Here is a 22901-nt window from a genome sequence, read left to right as displayed (position 1 = left end):
TTATTTTTCATTATGTTTGTTTGGACAGATAATATCGTATTATAATAGTAGTAAAACACTTCATTGACGAGGAAACGTGTTTTCGGGGCTTTCTTAATGAAATAAAATTCTCATCGAAAGGACTCAATTTGATAAGGTTTAGTATTACCAGGTAAGTACGATATTAATGCACAACATTTAAAGATTTCTAAACCATTCTTTTTAGACCTCAAAAAACTCATCCCAAATCGTTCCACGCTCACCCCTACTATTTATTATCAACTTACATATTTTAAAAATCATAAAATTGCATAAGTCTAGTTCCTTATTTAACAAGTTATCCCTTATAATTTCTTAATTTCCAATAAACTTTAACAACTGATTTGTATTATGGAGAAAATGACAAATAACAACATGAACAATATGAGATGTTGCTAATAGATCAACAAAACAAAATATAAGAATGAAGGCAGTTATGGATACATGTTTGGCTAAGTTCGTGTTTGGATGATTTGATTGATGGAACCCGATGCTTGAATTGATTGCTTTTTAATTTCACGTATGTCAATTTGATCTGACCAATGGCCAAAACTAATTTTATTTGGTTAGACTTCGAGTTCTTTGAGGGTTTGCCTTACTCATATCCACCCCCCCCATTGAGCACAATATATTAGTCGTGAAGGAAAATTATATTTTGAATAATCTACCCAAAAAGTTATACAGTACTATATTATTTTCCAATTATTCAATTAAATCACTACCTTAATTTTAATTAATATTTTTTTTTATCTAAATGCATACGTATACAAAATATAATATTATATACTAGTTTCTAGATGATATGCCAATACCCATTTTCTATTTATTTATATGAAAGATGGAGGCTTGAATACAGAGATATTAGTTTCGCTCAAAGGAGAGATGAAATTCTAGTCTTTTAAAGAAAAACCATTCAACTGGGTTGGGTCAGGACAATCAACATTATTGTAATTCACATCTCTAATATAAAAGGAAGTTGGAGAAATAAAATTATTAAATAAGGATGGCATCAATTATATGATACACGCATATATATTCTAATAAATTATTTAGTTATCACACCCAACCTTTTTCCAAAGCAAGCAAGACAGTGAAACTCAATTTTTTTTTGAGACCCTGACTCGTGTTTAGAAAATTCCTTACAAGAATTTGATAAGGACTAAATATCTAGAGGTTTAATACCGTCACCTAACATTCATAAAGATGATATCAACTAAGCAAGAAACATCATGCCTATAAAATCAAACAAGATTGTTCTTTGTCATACAGTCTATGAGGTTGACGTGTTTGATGACCAAACATCTCCACTATCTATGTTTATTCAATACTAATGATATAATTTTGGTTTTTTGAAACTGCTAAAATGCTTCAATAACTACTAGTTTGCAACATTTGAGCAACAAAATAGAGCCACGCAAGTAGATTTTCAATAGATTGGTAGGGTGATAGCATAAAGTGTCAACTAATTAAAAGATATTTAAAAATATTAGTATCATCCACTATATGGAAAACCATTAGAGTTATCCTCCCTATGTAAGCCATTTACCCTAAGGTCCACCCAAATAGAAAAATGTAATAAGAATGTGGTCATAGGCTCATAACTCCAATATTGTGATTTGTGGCCCAAATATAAAGACCAAAGAGGTATACAGTTTTTTAGAGCCTAAAAGGTACAAAAATAGTGAAAAAGACCAGAACAGCCAGACAAATTACAAAGAAAATAGAAGACATATAAGGCAAAAATAATTGGTATGTTATTACGAGAATTATGGCTGATGTACAAAGGGATAATTCTAACATTTACAAACCAAACCAATTTTGGAGAGTGACCACGTAACATGTATCTTCAATAGTTGCATTTATATGTTGACCAGTTCTGAAATGTACAAGCTTGGTGGCTGAACAAAAGCAAACCCATTTTGGAGAGTAACCAGCTAAGTATGAAAGTTCCAATCTCGAGTAGTTGCATTGATGTTAAAGATCAACTGGCAAGCTTAAAGGCATCAATGAAGAGTCCATAAGTGAAACCCATTTTAAAGTTGTTGAGAAGAGCAACTAGGAAAGTAACTTTAGGTCGGCTTTAGTAGAACTTTGTCACATATTCTGTGAGAAGAACACATAACACTGCAGCAATAACATCATTGACTCCTAGAGCTCCAAAAGAGAGATTGTTTGTGCCACATAAAATCCACCCAACAATGAGATTCCACCAAACAGAGCCCTGCGAGAAGGGCTTCTAAAGTAATTAATTCCTTGAGAGCTCAGGCACAAGTCTAATAATGTCCACTAGTCTTCGTGGTCCACCTTTCTCTTGCACAGCTTGAATGCAAAGTCCTGCTGAAGATCTGGAGACAAGCCTTCCAGATACACTGACTTTGGTTTTAGGAAGTGGACTAAAACTGCGGCCCATAAAGATCAAGCTTGTTGAATGTGCCATTAGACTTTCTTCTATCAGGAAACTAGTAATGTCACACTCACACCAGAAAGAACGCCTCCCTAGGAAAGATGATAAATGTAAAATATTACACATCAGGCTATCACAAAATCATAATATCAAGAACTGAACAGATACAGAAAATATATACAAGAATTATCAATTGAGTAGAATAATAACAGTAACAGCATGAGTTTAATATGGATTACATTGTCCATATGATAAGTTCAATGAAACTAGAAAATGGTTCGTAGTCTTTCACTACACATTGTTTGCATTATATTAGCACGTAGGTTATAGAAATAGACACCCAACTCCAACAACATAGGGGCAACCTGGCCCCTCTCCCTACATGTTTTGCTAATTGCTTGGGGAAAGTAAACCTGCACCCCATCCTGTCCATTTTTTTTTTCAAATAAATCATATACCAAGCATGATTTAACTCCAATGTTACATATAGATGTTAAGTAGGTTATAAGTGCAATAAACTAAAGAAGACTATCAAGCAAGTCACATTGTCAGTACTAATATTAAGTTCTAAAGCAAGTACAACCATCTTTAGCATGTTTGGATTTCAGTTTGGAAACTGCAGAACAAGATTTGTGCAATAGTTAAAAGAGACAAGATTTTCCCCAAACTGTGGTTTGGGACTTTCCAAACTAAAAATTAAGCACACTTTATCTTTTGCCTCATTCTAAAACCAGAATAGACTGGACTGTTTCTAATATCATATATAAATTGGAAATATAACAAAGGTTGCTAGTATTTCTATCACAGCTGCGAGCAATATGAGGGAAATGACTGAATTAGCTCCTAACTAATAATCCTCAAACAGATTCTCGCTATCATACACAGAAAGTATGATTGGTGACTTGGTTAAATCAAGAACAACTAGATACCCACCACTATGCTGAAAGTCCAAGATCCAATATGGTCAATTTTTTCCAGCACCATTTTGGGAGGTTGAGCCTTTTTTATTTTATTTTAAGACCATTAATATTTTTCTAAGACAATTGCTTCTTGCACCCCCAAAATGTTTCAAAATTCCCATATTACCCTTATCTTATTCCTGAATAGGTATTCTTGCATCTCCTTCGTGCTGTTTGGGCCTTAACAAGGTTTGAGAGGATTGTGGCCGATATCAACTGGGGTGTTTCTTCCTGCACCCCAAAAATCTCACCCTAACTCTTTGTACATTCTGGATTAGGTACTCCAAAATTTAAAATTTGAATCCAGATTTATTATTTAGCAATGAAAGAAACACCCCTTATAAATTTCAAATTAGGTAATTCAAAATGTAAAACCTTCATTTCAGATTAATCTTTCCATGTCAAGAAAGGTCTAATTCAGTTGATTAAGAAAAATGTGAATTGTAAATTTCTTTAATACTTGTCTTCGATTCCTACAAATAAAAAATAAAATTGATTTTTTATAATTAAGAGGGGATTTAGGGTGATATTTTAGGAATGTAAGAAGAAACAACCTACTAACTTGATGGCTAATAGATTTAGTCCTTTACTTTGTGTCATATGAGAAATTCTAATAATTTATTCTTCAATTAATTTTTTTCTTCCATTTTTCTCATCTCCACTCTATTTCTATGGAAACTCATAATAGTTTGAAACCCTCTTCTCACTGCACTCTATTATTAATCCCTCCAATCTATCAATTCAAACATTACCCAAATTGTAGAGTTTAGATTTGCTTCTGTGAGCTGTGAGTTGGGCCAATAATAGCTAAACTGCTGGATCCAGTAACAACACAATTTTGCACCAATGGCCCATAATAAACAAAGGAACTATACATAAAGGAGTCAATAGAGTTTGACCAAATGAAAGAAAGGGGTCGGTATAATACGACTATCTTTATTGAACAAACAAAAAATAAGTTAAGGAAAAAGGGTTTTTTGAGAATTTGACCGTTGACGTGTGTACTATTAGTTTATATTTGAATAGAATTTTAAATGAAATGTGAATTGCAAATGATTCGTAAGTTCGAATCAATGGTTGAAATTTTGTTTGTGCTCAAGAAGGAGATGAAGAAGCACTGACCAGAGGGGGTGGAAGATTGTTGATCTAATTAAACTAATTAAATTAAAGGTAATAAATTACCTATTGAGATTTACACTTCCTATATATAAAAGTTTCAATGTAAGTATACAATTCTATATCATCGTATAGAGCAATTCAACTGGATACATCATACATCTTGTCATCTTGATTGAATAATTTTTGCTTTTGATTTCCATCTTTATACTCTCTGTAATTTGAAACAAAACAAATTGCAATTGTGAAGTACAATGCTCTATAAACTGAAACAATGTATAAATTAAATAATTAAAAAAGATGAACCCCCTTCATCAATTCATTGGATATAAAAGCTTAATATATATCTGCAGTGTGAGAGAATCTTCATCCATTGCTTCAGTATGATGCTGTTCGTTGTCTAAAGTGCTAAAGCCTTCTTTTTCTAAATAAGTAGGGAACGGGAATCTAACTGACCAACTTGCTTTGCTTTAGAAATACATATACACCTGGCCTTAAACATGGTTTAATATTGAAAACAACAATATATGTGGCACTCATTTCTACAAAATATTTGATCTATCTCTCTTTTGATACATGTGAGTTCGTGCACGTTCTTTTTATTTGACAATCATAAAAGCAGAAAAGATAATTGCTGGCATTTACACATAATCTGTCCTGATGATTGAAACGATGTTTCCTACGTCAAAAGAAGTTATTATTCGATCAGTACTAAGTTACTAACTAATTTATCCAACTACAAGAAGGTTTCTAAAGTTTTTTCATGAATCAATTTTATTATAATATATACAGAGGAGACACATCAAATTATAGCTAAAGTTTTTCAAAACGGGATTAATATATAAGGGTTAGATTAGAATTTCTATGTTTGATGATATTCAATCTAGTAGTATTAATTTTTTTCCACGTGAATTTGGGTTAAGCAAGCATAAAAACAGCGATTAATTCATTCAGTAGAAATATTAAAACTACAATAATTGAAATGCAATTGAGATTATGTGTATGAATACTTTAAAACATTTGCCTTAACTAAAGAGGAGGCATTACGCTAAGGGGTGGGGTTTATGCATGCAATAGAGAGATTCTCTTCTACAAATTGAAGGTAGTAGCTGTTAGAGTCAACTAAAGTTTAAGCTCAAAATTTAATGCTGCTCCAGTCTAAAGTCCCAATGTTATCTCAGTACTTTTCTCGATAGATCAGTGGTTTTTCCTATGCACACAACTTTGCCTTTGTATAGCATTATACGTGAAGAAAAGTTTTGATAAAAGTTGGCACAATCTTTCGAGTGATCCTTTAGCTTGGTCTAAAATAAACGAATGTATCTACACGATGGATTCTTCTTGTCTTCTTTTTTTTTCCCTCCCTTTTATTTTCATTTTTTTTATTTAAATGCAGAGGCATATCTAGATCCTATCTTTAGGTGAAGGAACCCTAAGAATATACATACAAATCCATGTCTCCATTCAGCTGCAGTGATGAACCGGTATCATCATCCGCAAGAAAAATGAGTGTCGAATAACATATTTTACCTTACCTTCAAGAAGAATCAATAGAACAATAATATAATATTTCCTTTTATCATTTACATCTCAAGATTAAATTTGGAGTATAATATTATTATCAAACTCTAATAAGTTAACACATTATATTTAATCAATAAATAACTTTAAAAATTATTTTTTTCATTCATTAAATTGTCCTCAACAATGTCTTAATTTTATCATAGATTTCAAACTCATTATCTAGAGTTGATGAATTCTTTCTTAATTAATCATTAATTTTACGTGTATTTAATCATATCCAATTCAACAAGTATCCTAAGAAATTAGGTGTTCTGAATTAAAATATAATAAATAATTTGACAATTATTATGATAATCTCATGTCAAAGGAAATTATTATATTTTTTTAAGAACTTCCTATTGACATATCAAGGTAATATTAACTATTAGAAATTTTCAATTGAGTCAGTTCAATAGTGACATCCACATCTACATCATCTGTATAAATAATTTAATGAATGAGATTTATTAATCTTTATCCAATAAAGACATATATATATATATATATATATATATATATATCCAGATTATTGATGTCTTATTCAGAATAATTCTACGACTAAGAATAATTTAAATTCAAATTATAAAGAACTTATTTTTCATTATCATAATCTCTATCATAATAACAAATCTCTAATTTTAATCAAGGACTTGTTAAATAAACAATTTAATAAAACAATAAATATGATAATAAAATAAAGAATAATTCTTTACTAAAATTGATAACATTATGGATTGGATCTTGAGCATACATATTTATCCCCAACATCATCACCTTATATTGATTATTATGTATATTAATCTTTGATTTGGGAAATACAATTAACATTTCTTAGTTCCTTGTTTAATTAAGGACCATAAAAATGTAGAATTATATATACTATAAAAAATATTATATACTAATGATTTAACATTACATTATTATCATTATAAAAAATAAAAAATTATATTTTAATCCTTAAATTTTTATTTATCTGGTCCGGTCTTAGTCTTTAATTATGTTTCTATTTGATATTTAGTTTGTTCCTAATGTGTAATATAACATTTTTTTAGTATTAATTTAGGATCAAATAAAAAACGGCAAAACTAAACATTTTAACAAATAGAATTCACTTTGTCTGATGATGATGATAGGTTGGTTTATTAAAACTTAATTTGTTAAAAAATAAATATTTATTTTAATAAAATCAATATTTTTTAAATTTTTTTGTGTGTTTGTTTAAATTATTTTTGTAAAACTATTTTTTTAATGATTTTAATAAATAAATAAATCATATATGCCTCTTAAAAAAGTGTTTATATGAAAAATATTTATTTTAAAATTGTTTTTTTAAATTTAAACAAACTCACTAGATATTGAAGATATATCGTGAATCAGAATATATAATTTGCGTGAAAATCATGATAATAAAAAATAATGTAATTATGATATTAGTACTAATTAATTTCACTTGATGATTTCCTCAACTACATTGCGAGCTCGATCTAGAGTAGCGTCAATTAACAATGCTTTTACTCTTCTTTTTTTTTTTTTCATTTACACCGAAGGCAAGCTCTCCTTTCTGAAACCATGCATCATCTCTCCTTTCCTAGACTTTCAGTTAGCCCTTTAATAAAAACGAAGATTCGATACTGTATCTTTACACATCATATGAGAAAAATAATTAAACTTTATCAGCTGAAGACACTAATTAATTAAATACTTCCTGCTATAATACGCTGCTCAATTAGCATATTATAGTTAGAATATACCTTTGATCAAATTGTATCCTATATATACTATTCGTCAATCAAATTACAAGATATGTCTTTGAATTGTAGAGCTTTTGGCTATATAAGATTGAGTATAGTATCTGATGTGTTCTCGTCACAAAGGGTGTAAAGTCTAATTGTTGAACTATGCATAAAAGGTTGTATGATGCTGCCTATTTTAAAATGTCATGACTTTTGTAGAATTTTCATTCTCTGTAATTATATATGCAACTTCACTGTTAAAGTTGTATATACATATATAGGAAGCGTATTAGGTCAAGGATAAAAAAAAAATCACCAATTTTTTTTAAAGAGATGAAGGATAAAAACTAGGGATGTGCTAATCAAAACAATATAATTAAAAGCTAAAACTATTTAAAATAATACATATTTGCTAACGTCTTGATTGATGTATGTTAATAAGAAACTCAGTTCATTTCATCTACTTATTTTTGTTTCTTATAGATACTTATGAATAAGTTTACACTTAGATAACCTTTTGGTGTCTGTACAATAGAGTTTTTTTTTAGTTTAATAAATATTTGTTTTAATTTTAATTTTTTTTAGTCTATACTGTTAAGTAATAATGTTAATTGATGATATAACAATGACAATGATAATTCATTGACTTGTCATCATCAAAAGGATTTGATAATTTCTTTAATAAATTATATTTTTAAATTCTTTTTTATTCAAAATAATTAATAAGATATATTTAAAAATTCAATTTACATAAGAAAGATAACACTAAAAATATAATAATTAAAGGACAATAAAATATCATATTTTATTGGGATCAAAAGGTTATTTAAGTCTAAATTTATTCACAAGTATTTATAAGAAACAAAAATAAGTAGATAAATTGAATTGAATTGTTTTATTTAGCTTTTTCAAAAGTTATGATGCATAAGTTAGTTTTAACTTATTCAAAAAGTTTAATGAATTTTATGTTCTTTTTTTCCTCTTATATGTACTTATGAAAAAATTTATTAAAAAAATCAAGAGTATACAATACTCTAATAGACTAAAGCAAAACAAAAAAATAATTATAAGACTAAAAAAAATTCTCTGTTACAGGGACAAAAGAAGGGCAAAATCTAAAATCGTTAACTAGGTCACCGTCTCACGGATAAAGTGCATAACCGGTGATATTCGATTTCAAATCATTTGAACATTCTTCATGCTTAATTTCGAAGTTTTAATGTTTTGTATATGCTTGAATCAAAAGAGAAAAATGGTGTGAAAAGAGCAATATTTTTCTTTTGAAATGTTGGTCTCAACATTATTCTTAATTGTGACCTATAATGTCGCCAAAGCACCCACAAACCATACACATAAACTAGTGGAAATTAAAGAAAGGGAGAAAACATAAAAGCAGTCTCCGTGACCAATTATGGATTTAGTGATAATTGACCCTTGATTATGATTCAACATGGGAAAACCTTTCCTCCAACCCTTTGTGTGAGTGTGCACGAAGAAAGGGAAAATGCTAATAACCAAAATAATACTTTTTTTGTCTCACTAGTTACAAACACGAGTCGACTATACATCGTTTCACATGATCAAATCAACTAGAAAAATATCCACATATAATTTCCCTTTGATTCCGTTTTAATTTCTATGCCTTCGACATATTTTTTATTCAGAATACATTTTTAACATGATTGCCTGTTAGTAGCCAAATTTACATTACTTATAGTAATTTTTTTCTTTCTAAAGTATATATATATATATATATATATATAAATATTTTATGTATAGAAAATATATATTTGAACATTATATATATGATTGAAGATATACGGATATTAGATAATTTTCTATCGAATTATCTAGCTCAAAAAACATGAAATTGTGTTCCTCATTTACCTTTGGAATATGGATTGTGGATTTTAGAGAGGCGGTTGAAATACTCATGTGAGTGGATCACTTGCATTCTCTTATCATAAATTAAACAGATTACATAGGCTAATGGACAAAGATACAAAGTCACGTGAGGATAAATTAAACAATGCTTGAAATCACATGTGATTATGTTATTTCTTTAATTTTTGAATTTATAACTAACTACAATTCATGAGGGGGAACAAACAATGAATTTATAAGTAACTAGAAATGTCTCAAACTTGTACAGTATTTATAGTTATATGTAATTATTATAAATAAATTTAAAATAAAAAATGAAATAAATAGAGGACTAAAAAAAATCAAGTTTTAATTTTAGGGACTAAAAATTAAATGATATATTCCACTCTAAAAGAGCAACTCATCTATCCCTGTGTAACAAATTTGAAGCATCATTTATTAGAGTAGAATGTATAACTTTAACTTCTATATGATACACATACAAAATCCTTGAAATTCAGTGATGATTGTTACATAAATGAAACAAAAAGTAAATTTGGTAATTAAGCAATGTTAGTTGTGACTGTTTTGGTAAGCTGTTTGTTGGGCTCAAAAGATGATTAAACAAAGTAGTTAATGATTTCTTCCATGTAAAAGGTTACATTGAGCAACCTCCGATTCTAAAAAGGTTGGTATTTAATGAATATAATAAGATCAAACTTCGTGTCATATAAGATAATTGCATTTGCATAATTGTAGAAAATCTTCACGCACTCCACTTTCAACGTCAATCAAAGTGCAAGTAGTCATTTTTTTATTCTCAGTTTCTCACGCACATGTAAAAGTATAAACACAACGCCTTCACTTCAGTTTTTCATCTTTCCCTCATTCCAAGCTGTCTATGTTCATGTACACATTATTAATTCACACGGCGCTACTATTTATGATAATCATATATAAACTATATAGGAGTATAAGCAAATTTCATGACAGTAAGCTAGGAATGATAAAATGCACTCATATCCTACAAGTAATTATAAGAATATTCACAAATAAATAAGTAAATACTTGCTTATTCGCGATGGATTCAGGATAAATATTTACCTCCAAAGTTTTAAGGGAAATGGATGCAGGTACTAGGACTTTAATATCCACTTCGTCTCACACCACACCAATTATATATATATATATATATATATATATATATATATATATATAATTAAAATATCTTTTACATATATTTATATAAATAATAGTATATTTTATTCATTATTAATTGAATGGTGGGGCGTGTGAGGCAGGATGCAGTGGGGCGTTCTAACATTAAGTTCACGAATGTGAGGGGGATTGGATGATTTTTCCTTGCAGGGGGCGTTTGGTAAATTTTTAATTATTTTCAATATACAAGGTGCAACGGGTGGCAGCCATTATTTGGGAGAAGCTTTGAAGTATTTAATCCAACTTGCTTAATAGGGTTGATCATGGAGCACACTGAGGAGTATTACAATTAATTTGGAATTGTAATGTAACAAGTGAATGAATCTGTTTAAAAATAAAGATGGGCTTCAATAATTATCAAGAAATTGATATATATTTGATTTTTGTTTTGGACTTTTGATAAAAAAATTTATTATTTTGACTTTTCGATACATTAAAAAGTTTTGTTTTAAATATCGATTTATATGTATTAAATGAATAATTGAGATGATATCATATTATTATTTAATTGGTAACAATAACAGAAAATAAAACTTTTAATATATCATATACTTAAAATAATAAATAAATTTATCAGAGACTTGAAATAAAAACTGGATATATATTAAAGATTTCAAATATATTTAAGCTTAGTGATTTTTTAGTTTTTTTTATAATGTGTGAATATATATAAGGCACTGAAACTCAGTTGACTTCGAATTATAAGAACTATACATGCATGCATGTAAACTGGTTCATTGCAGTGTGCTCTTTATTTTAAAAATAATAGAAAAGTTATTATGATAAATTAATTTTAAATTTTATTAAGGCAGTGTTTTCCTTAATGTATTTTTTTGCTATTATAAGTAGTTTTTAATTAAAAAAATAGAAAATTATTTCGATAAATTAATTTTAAGACTTTCTAGCTTCTTCTCCGATCTATTTTAAATATAAGATTCTGGTATTTTAAAGTAACTTTTAATTTAAAAAAATTGTGAAACTAACAAATAAATTTAACTTTAATTTCAAAACTCTTATTTTTTAAATTTAATTTTAAATTATTTTAAAAATTAAAAAAGTCATTTTTTTTACGTTAAAACACAACATCTCTTAAACTCGGGCAGATGTTAGTGTTGCTTCGATCGGGGGCTATCCTCTCTCCTAGTTTTCTTTTAAAATATTATCTTTATTTATAATTAATAATTAAAAAATTATTGAACGTACACATAGCTAGGGTTAAAATATTATGGTATTGTTGCTAACAATCGTTTCCTTGTATTTCACTAATTGTCCGACTGATAATTTATTTAGGCAAAAAGTTTATGTGAATTGAGTTCTCTGAATACTTAATAAGTACTTATAGATTATCTACAAATAAAGTCTTCCTATGGATAATAAAATTCATTAAATAAAGTTCTTTTTAGATATGAGTCTGATTCTTAACAATTGTATCAATTTTGGTTAGGTTGACACCTTTTATTAGTAAGCTAATGCAAACAAAACAATGGAAAAAAATGAGGATAATTACTATCCAAAAATTTTCACTTCCCCTCCCCCCAAAACAAAACATTCATCTAGCTTTCCCCGCACATAAACTTTTCTTCACCAAAAACTAAACCTAAATCTTATGCAAGCAAATTAACTCCTATATGACAAAAGTATTACTGAAAATTCAGAGAAATAAATAAAGTAAATCAAATGGATGCAGAGTTTGTGTTTTCTTTGTAGGTATGCATGCGTTTCGGATAGTTATAGTTTTTTTTTTTTGCATGGGATGTACATGTGGGTGAACAATAGAACATGTGAGTATGATCATATACATGCATGCCCAACAAATAAGGGACCACAGCCGTGTGAAGAAAAAAAAGGTGGCCACGAAAAAAGGGGATCAACAGCCCCAATATCGAACAAGGGCTTCTAATCGAGTGCAAAACGTCCTTCACATAATATATTCCCTCAGCAATTATATATTCCAAATTTGATGTGCAAAAGATTGCAATATTCAAAGGTATAGTTAGCTAGATGCTTTTATTAGCCACTGATTTATCCAATTTCCTTTCCTTTATGTCATCGACCTCTCATCATCATATATATGGCATCAATTCTGTGATACCTGCACCCTCTATGAGACACATGGGTCACCTTTAGAACTACTGTTCTATTCACATTCACTTTATCACAAAAAGCTTTTATTTGGCAGTGGCCTTCACACTTATAGTTTCATACATCATCACATTTGATTGCACTAAGTGATCCTATTCATATACTATTTTACACACTTCCCCCTCAAATAGACAAATGATTGGTCACATTATATTTATATAAACAATGTTGAATTTATTCTACGGTTGACCTAATTCAATTATCAAATTATAAATATTTTTTTTAGGATTTACTTAAATTCAAATTATGGATATCTTATCTTAGAATTTAGATAAAATATCTTAGAATTTCAATTTTAGTAAATCTCTCAAAAATATTTTGACAATTTATTGATAACTTAATTAATTAGCTCAAGTCCAATACAATTTACATTAAACAAAACTATGAACTAAACAAGCCAAGCTCTTTTCTAACAAAACAGTGTCATCAACTTATTATCTAATTTGCTTGAGAACTTTAAAAGAAGTGATTGAATTCTCCCACAACCACATTTTTTTCTGGCTTTAACTAGAATTTTTAAAACTCTGTTGCATTCATTTTAGGGATTGTCTTTTGGAATACATAGGTAAAGGAAATATTTTTGTTGTTGCTCATTCTTAATGCTATCATAAAGAATGTTATTTAATAAACATCGAAGAATGCTAAGGGTTCCTTTGTTTCCTTTTTCCAAAGCAAGATGTTTAATATTTTTATTTTGTTTCTAATTCTTCCAGATAAATAAAGATGGATTTACTTTTAACATACAATAGGTATAATTTTTAATCATGTAGATTATCATATTGTTAAAATAATTTAACTTTTTAAATATATCTACTACAAATACAACATAATTATTAGATAATAATATAAAGTTATATATATAAAGGATTAGTTAACCCCCCTCTCCAAAAAAGAAATCATTTGTTGAATGTAGCTCAACTAATTTATTCTTATCATCGCGTCTTGGTTTCTCCTTAATTGAGTCTAGCTAATAAAGCTTGAACAAAAAAAATATTTAAACTTGATAAAATACCATGCATGCAAATTACTTTATCCCCACAATTCTTAACATTCGATCTGCTTTATACATTGCAAGATTCTATTTGAATTTTGATTGAACCTTAACAAGTGTGAAGTGAATGATGGAGATTATTGAAAGTTATCGAGATTCAAACTTTGATTTTAGTCTAATTAGTAGTCTTTAAATTAAAAGGAAATGAAAAATGAAATATTCCAAACTTTTAAATAAGAATTTATTCTCCAACCACTTTTCATTTTGTTCTCTTTCCCCTAATCAAATTTATAGATTCAAATGAAACATTCAATTTTGGAATGTCTTTCGGGATAAAGACAAAAGCGCGTGTTTTCATAGTTAACCTCGGCGACACGAATAAATGTGATAAATGCATAAGGTTTTTTTTTTTTTTTTAATTCATTTTTCACTTAGTTTTATTTTTATGATAAGATCACCATTCAGTAAAGCTATTTTTTTTAACAATAATTCTAAACAATAAAATAATATTTAATAAAGATCAATAATTTTATTATATATAATAATACGAGTGAATGAAAAGGTAAAAATATATTTACTATCAATATATTTGAATTAAATCTAACCTAGGGTGATCCAACTTAATTTAAGGACATTATATGCTATGGTGAGAATTAGTCTATTATAACATCAAGTTAATTTAGGTTAAATTATTTTTTTAATTGGATCCTTCAACTTATATTTATTTTTTAATTTAATCTTTCTATCTAAATTGGTTTTGCAAAAAATTAATTATAAAGACCTAATTATTCTTTGAATCCCATATTGTCACATTTGTGGGGCTGCATTATGTATTCTCATTTTTTCATACCAATACTCTCACCTCTTTAATATTAATTATGGTTGTTTTTTTATTTATTTTAGATGTCCTTTTTATTTCAATATATACTTTTCTTTGTCTAGATCTCACAAGTATAATTTGCTTGAGATAGCTTTTGTTGTTTAATACAATTATGTATATCTAGAACTTAAATCTGATATATATTATTAGATAAACTGAAATAATCCGATTCCAATTAATCTGTGCACGAGGACTTGAATATGATCACTGGTTAAGCTGAAATATTAATCCGGCCCCAATTTATCCATGACAGACGGGATATGAGAAAAAAGATGTTAAAGTGGGTCATTTGTAAGAGGTGAGGTACCACTGGTACCATTTACAATTTTAATAAAAATTTGTTTGCTTATCAAAAAATAAAATAAAATCCAGGGCAGTGGTTTTCAATATATTTGATGAATTAAAAACACTCATAAGTCACATGACAATTTTTAATTTTTATCAGCCAAGCCAATAAATTTCATTAAAAGGGATATCCAAATCCTTATACACATAACTAAAAAGAAAAGAAAGGCCTATGATCGATGATCATTGAAACATTAACTATACTGGTATCCCTTCCCTATACAGTAAATCTGTAATCTCATCTGAATAAGAAAAAAATCTGTAATCCCAAAAAATAACCCGTCTTAACAGAAGCTCCAAACAATGCACAAGCTGCATAATAGCACCCTACCTAGGACTAGCCAAAAAAACTTTGTTCCATCGGTAAGAGTGTATGTTTGATTTTCAGTCCAATTTCTTATACACAAATTCTGAAATCAAATCTAATATACGCAAAAGGAAGGATGATGATACTTTACAAACTTCATTTAACCACTCAGGCCAATTTATACGGATACCCAAACATGCACTAAACTTGCACCAAACTTAGCCCCTTTGCAGCGTGTTATATCAGAACACAAATTATGTGATAAAACCTGCATAATTGATGTGATATATCCCCTGAACACAAAATACACAAGTCACCGGACAATAAACTATAGTTATAGTTATACAAATTTGTAAACATAAAAGTTTATTTGTAAATGTTAAATTTTATCTTAAAATCAATTCAGAAGTGAAATGGCCTAATAAATATCTAAGTTGTATCAGGAGAACAATTGAACATATTAGAATAGACGATTTATGAATTGACCTATAGATTATAATATTATGTTAAATTTTATTTTAATACCATTTACATTAAGAGTTATGCAACAAATATATAAATTATATTTAAAAAATTGGGATAGCTTACATGAGACTTCCCAAGCGTGGTAAACTGAAGATAAGAGCGTGCTTGATTTAAAAAAGAAAAATAATTTTTTTAATTAAAGTAGTGTAAAAAATATAGATCTTATAGAATAAAATACAAAATTTCTTCAAAACTTATTTCTTTCCATTGAAACAAAGATAGGCTAAAGGAATTATATGTTCAATGTGAATGATATATCTTTTTCTGATTGCAATATGTTCAATGATATATAGACAAGCCTAATTCAATTATGCACAATTTATTCAGTGTGATTGTGTAAGCTTATATCAATAATAAAAAATTAAACTGTCAACATGATCAATACACGTGCCAGCAATGATTAAGCTAATGTAGAAATTTGATGGCTGACATGAATAAAATGTGTTTTAACTTTTCTTATAATATTTGAGCTAATTTAAATATTGTTAATTTAGTCTGTTGTCATACGATAGTATTTAAGAAGAATAAAAAGTAAAAAAATAAAATAAAACGAGATATCTTAATGTAGAAAAAATTACATGACTTAATAAAATGAAGAATAATTCCTAAAAATACTATTAGTACAAACGAAAATTTCATTAAAATATATAAATTATACTCTTTTTATTTGTATGCTATAGAGATTTTAAAATTGTTTCCGTGATCGAGACACCTCAATTAGTTATCAGTGTGTAGGCTCCACAATGGGTGTTGTCTTTTCTATTCCTCATTTTTCATAATTTAATTTAAAAATTAATATATAAATATTTTTTTATTATCATCCAATTATAAATAATTTTATATATTAAATTTAATAATTTTTATGATAATTACTTTAAAAAATTCACATTTAAAATTATTAGCAATTTAAAAATATTCACAATAATAATATATAAAAATATTTATTTTCCTTCTTCCTTCTATCTTACAAGTCTCACTAATCTTCCCTCAGGCCTCAGGTAAGAAGAAAATACTTACTAACATTTGAATTTCGAGTAAAAAAAATAATCTCGAGGTTTCATACATTTCATTTTTTTTTTCATTTGTCAAGATCCACTATCCATTGTTTGTAGTCTTGCAAATGGCAAAGGAACTCGAATTCACGAATATTCATCTAAACCTGCATCCATTTTGATAAAGAATACCTACTTTAATCAAATATAAGCATAGTACGTGTATGATTCAATTTTTTAAACGATAATAAAAACAAGAATGAGTATCTAACTATTCTTGTATCCATTACCGTAACATATTTTTTACACTCTTTTATTACTATATATATATACATATATATATATTATATAAGATTTTATTATTATACTTATTTTTTAATATATTTGAAAATATATAAATTAATTAGTTTGATAGTTAAATAATTTAAATAATAATAACAACAGTTAAATAAGAAACTTAAAATTATATGTTTAACTGAAAATATAATCCAATTCTTAATTTTTTTATCTTTAATTTTTTTGTTATTTATTATCTTTTATACAATTTTTAAATCAAAATATAATTACTAAGTTAATATATAATTTATTTAAAATATACCAATAAATTAAAAGTATAAAAAATGGTTTGACACCCGTGTGTATATTCTGATCTGATAAAATTTGAGATAAGGATTATATTAAAATTTTAAATTCGTCACTTTATTATATTTTCTCCCAATTCATTGGATTGTAGGTGTAATGATATACTTTACAGGCAAATCCATAGATCCAGTCCAGGATTCAAGGACTAATAATAAGTAATTAGGTATTTAGGTTTAACAATTAAAGTGATAACATAAGAATTTTTTTTTTAAAAAAAATATCATTATTTTTAAAGACTAAATTAACAGCGCCTTACATGTAAAAAATTCTACTAGTTTCATGCAAAAATCTACTATATTTACATAATAAATAAAAGTGGTATGTTAGTATAAAACAATACGTGCAGTGCAAATGTTCCGTATTGCATTATTTGTCTGAAAAATTAATACGAGCCATGATGAAGCAGGAAAAGTCTAAAAAGTATGCACAAAAAAATGATGAGAAATTTTCTTGAGATTCTCTAATGTGACAATGACAGACCCGCACGAGAGTGCTTCATTGGATTCTCTTACAAATGCCGGGGTGTCCTCAGACACACACAGAACCACGAATCTGACCAAATCATTTCACCTCCTTAACCACAGTTTAGTCGTATTCCACACGTATGTTACTAAACAAAGGAAAAAGTAAAATTAATCAAATTTTTTCGACATATATTTTTCTTCAACAAAATCAATAAATATTTCACTTTAATAATATAATTATAAAAAATATAAACGGTATATTGTTTGTCTATACTATTTAAATAAAAATAAAACAATTGTATGTATAATATGACGGGAGAGGTTAAATTTTTAATGTATAAACTATAAATTGTGAAACTCGAGACCAAATACATCCATCTCGAGCCTTCATATCATGTTCTTCCAAGTTGGACACAAAGGGTTAAAAACTGTCTTGACAGCAGCTATGCAGTCATATCTTCTCGACTTCCACTTGAAAATTGTCTCGAGGCCAAGTTGCAAAAAACATTTCTCAAAGATTTGTGTTTTGTAGCCTTGTGGAATCCCTAATAGCCTCATGTGATCAAAATAAGGAGTAACAATATAACATAGTTATTAGTTAGAAGGGTCTTATGTGAAAAATAAATGAGTTTTTTTTTTTTTTTGAGGGGGAGGGGTGACACCTAGCACAGTACCATTTTATGTTTAAGGGCATGTGGTGGACCCTAGGTTTGACTATAGTATACACTATTTTATTCTGATTTAATCAAATAATGTTGAAGACAAACTATAGTGCCACTGTATTATGATTATTCGTGGGATTTAGGCCTACCAACTACTACAAAAATAAATCAAACTCTCAATTACAGTCGTGTCTAATCATGATATGATATCAAATTGAAGATGAAATAATTTGAATTTGTTATACCAATTTGCGTGTATGGAACTGCAGAGTTACAGAGTACTAGTTCTGCAATGATTTATTGTAGTGATGCAGAGAATGGATTGTTGTTAACTATTACCTAACTTGTTGTCTCCATGAATGAATAAATCCCCGCAAAGTGTTTCTAAGCAGTAGCATAGAAACAAAAGCACCAAACTGTTGGAAACTAAAATGATCATTAATCACTACCAACAAGTGATGCAACAGAGAGAAGTAGAAGAAGAGAAAAATAAAGAGATTTTTGCATACAAAAGGAAAGTGTATGACTTTGCTTTCTCTAATTGGCAACTGAAGCTTTGTAGAGTTGCAAGCTTGAACACTCACAAACCTTAAACCAAACCCATTACATTTGCACTCAGCACACACTTAAAGGTCAGAACATGTCTTCTATAAAAGGAGAAAAAAAAAGAAGCTTAAAATCCAAATTTAGTTGGAGAGCCACCCCAGCTAAATTTAGTGAATGGCAAACCCTACAAATTGTTAAAATTAGTAGAAATTAAAGAGTAACTATTTTCCTAAGATGAACACACCAAAATCTAAAGTTCTGAAAGCATACCTCTTTCATTTGCTAGAGGTACATAATAAGATACTTAAAAACCACTTCAAAAGTCCATCTTCTAAAGTGTTATGATCTTATTGCTATAACACATGTATCTTTCTTAATCTTCTATTAACACACACAAAATCAAACCGAGACATCTCTAAGTGCCACAAAGAAGAAGTGCTCCAAGTCAGGGGGTGCAAAGAATGAGAGTGGAGACCTACGCAAAGAGCAATTGGAGAGAACCCTAGGCTTCTTAGGTGCTGGAGGGCATGTTGAAATCTCAGGAATCCTGAATTTTTTACCCTTTGGTGTGGAACATGGACTGTTGCAAACATCAATCACCTCAGCAGAACCATGCATGTTGTCCACTTCCTTTGAATTAGAAGAGTCTTGTGAGCTTATGGAGGAGGAGCTGCAGTAGCTGGAGGGCAAAACAGTTGGAACAGGAACCTCTTCTTGTTGTTTTTTGTTGTTGTTGCTCTTTGTGTTGTGCTGCTGTTGCTGCTTCTTCTTGAAGTTTGTTGTTCTTCTCTGCTGTCTTGTTCTTCTTGTTGTCTTTGAAGTTGTCCTTGTTGATGCTGTTGTTGTCCTTCCAGAAGGGGCCATTTTTTTTCTTTCTTTGAGACAATGAGGGAAAAAAGCTTGTTCTGGAGGGTTTTGGTTTAAAAGAAGGTGGTAAAGGTTGTTATAAACTAGCATGTACACAAAAGCTGGCAACAATGAGATTGAAACCTTTACCAGTGCCAGAGCAGGGGTTACAACCAACCAACCAACTGGGATGACACAAACTTATCCCTATTGGAGAGTGCTTTGAAATGATAAATTTTGACTCAAAAGTTAAGGGCTTGGAGGTTTTGGTTTTGTAGAGAAGCTTGGTAATAATGATAATGATGATTCACAAGTGGGAACTATCCCCTTCACCACCCCTTACTTATATAACTGACACCACTAGCACACTAAAATGAGAGTGGAGCAAGGAATCTCCTTAAGACAAGGTTTCTTAAAAGGGACATCAAGTGCTTTTTAAACACCCCATTTTGGAATTGTGAAGAGGTGTGCTACAGTTCTTTTTTACACAAACCTAGGTATCCAATTACTCATAAATTACAAAACATACTTATAAGGTTAATTTAATAGTTAAATTCAGAAATAGAAAAAGAGAGATTGTGAGTTTAAATTTCTCTCATTAATAAAACTTAAAAAATTAATAATTAATATTTGTTAATAAAAAAATCATAAATTACAACTCTGTCATAATCATTGGACTGAAGAAACCTAATTAATCACATAACTTACCTAACTTAAGTAGCATCAAATTTTACTTTAACACTAAAAGACATGCTTATGAAAAGAAAAGTTAGAGATTATAGCCCCAATTTTTAACCCTGGAGAGAAAGAATAGGGTGTAATGTTGATTGAGATTTTAGTATTTTTTACCCTTGTGTTGTGATGACCTTCTTTGGGATTAATTATATTATGGTTAGAAATATCACCGGCAGCGGGCAGGGCTGACCGTAGCAGTCAAAAGGAGTTAGAGAGGGAGAGAGACTCATTCAAATATTGGGGACCCTATAATAGAACTTTATTGATGGACGTCTCTTCACTTGAATTTCTGGGATTTCATCAATTATCAAAAGCGTTAAAGGGGTTAGTAATTAAACCATTCAGAATCTTCTTTTCATTTTAGTTTTTTTCTTTTAAATCACATAAGATATTTTTTTACAAGTTATCTAACATTCAAATGCACTGTGCATGGGCTACCTTACATTCAAATTTCCGTACTAGGTAATTAGGATCCATCTACATTCATTATCGGTGAAATCTTTATTACTTTATTTTTTTTTTGTTTAATAGTAATGTCACCAAAAAAAGAAACCTTTTAAATGTTATGTAAACAATACCACAATTACCCGCAATTGTATTGTACGCAATGTCATGTGTAACTTGTACTATATTTTTGGTATATTCTTTCTATTCAAATCACGAAAAATTCCTCGTTAATGGTATGCAATTTTTAGTAGATAGTAGTATAAGTATGTATAAAGTAATATCTATTTCACTTCTTTCAATTAATGGGTATAATGATGATGATCAACTAGTAACTACTTCTAAATTCTAAACTGCACTTCTAATCCGAGTTAATTGATCATAGTACATTTTGGTTTGTATATGGAGGAGAAGGTGCCCGTTGCCCGAGGAGCACTTAATAGTTAAGATTCTCATTTGCTCATTGATACATTAAAAATATTATTTCTAAGCGTGCACCCACTAATTGATATGTTTGTTTGGTAACATTTATTTAATTTAGGAGTTGAAATATAGGAGGGGTTGCAGCATCTTGTCTTCTAGTCCTATTATTTTGTCTTCTAGCCCTAGATTATAGCTACACCTTATCAGAATCAGACTCCTAAAATTTGTTTTTCTATTGTGTGCCTCATAGGATCCTAGGAGGGGGTTTGCTACACCTGTATTATTCGATTGCTCCGTTTTTCACCCAGGTTCACTCATGACTCATGTGATGCAATACACGAATTTCATGACACATTTTACCACCAAAGAATTTTTCGATTTTGGAATTATATTATTATTTTGGATCAACACAAGTCAAATTAGTTTAATAAGAGTTGCTAATTAATGACGATTCTATAGGATATAGTAGAGAGGGACACAAGAATTTTGGGTGAGGAGAATTAGCACATCTACTATAGGGTACTAGGTAGCCAAAGGTCACGAGCCACCATATTTTGACTAAAAATGTTTGTGTATAAAGAGTAATTGAAGATAGGGATGTGATATTATAGGACCTAGCTAGCATATCCATAGGCGATTTCAAGGCCCGGCTACCCTGGGCAATTGCCCAGGCTCTGGCATAACCCTTTTAATTTTATGTTACTAATATTTTTCTTTTTTTTTTTGGTGCTGTACTATTATTTTTCTTTATTAATGAATTAAACGGGCAACTATCATGTTTAGCACGCAGATTCAACAAAAAGTATCTTGATGTTAAATAGTTAGTTGAACTAGCTGGCATAACCCTTTTTGTGGACTGTGTATTCTTATCCTTCACTCTTTTTTTTTTTTTTCTTGGTAGAATTTTCCTTCTCATTTATTTATCCTTTGTAAACAATAATTACGATAATTCATGCAATAGGGTAATAACAACTATAGAAACACCAATCACATGAATTCATTATTATTGGTCAGCTTTTTCACAAATTTACTATGAGCTTAAAGCAAATATCATGTGATGTTGTTCTATAAATCTAAGTTGTA

General features: G+C 29.0%; 1 protein-coding gene across 1 annotated transcript; it reads right to left on the bottom strand.

Moving 5' to 3' along the window:
* Nucleotides 1-19241: 19241 nt before the first annotated feature.
* On the bottom strand, nucleotides 19242-20627 carry LOC114423585. The gene has a single exon (XM_028390401.1). It carries the CDS (start codon nucleotides 20325-20327, stop codon nucleotides 19770-19772), a length of 558 nt encoding a protein of 185 aa, XP_028246202.1. The 5' UTR covers nucleotides 20328-20627; the 3' UTR covers nucleotides 19242-19769.
* Nucleotides 20628-22901: the final 2274 nt, after the last annotated feature.

Source organism: Glycine soja, chromosome 8, assembly GCF_004193775.1.
Source record: "Glycine soja cultivar W05 chromosome 8, ASM419377v2, whole genome shotgun sequence".
Taxonomy (NCBI): domain Eukaryota; kingdom Viridiplantae; phylum Streptophyta; class Magnoliopsida; order Fabales; family Fabaceae; genus Glycine; species Glycine soja.
The sequence above is the reverse complement of the archived record's forward strand: the minus strand, read 5'-3'. Positions and strand labels throughout refer to the sequence as shown.

Coding starts and splice junctions, on each gene's coding strand:
- LOC114423585 (XM_028390401.1), bottom strand. CDS start 20,327: ATGCTAGTTTATAACAACCTTTACCACCTTCTTTTAAACCAAAACCCT.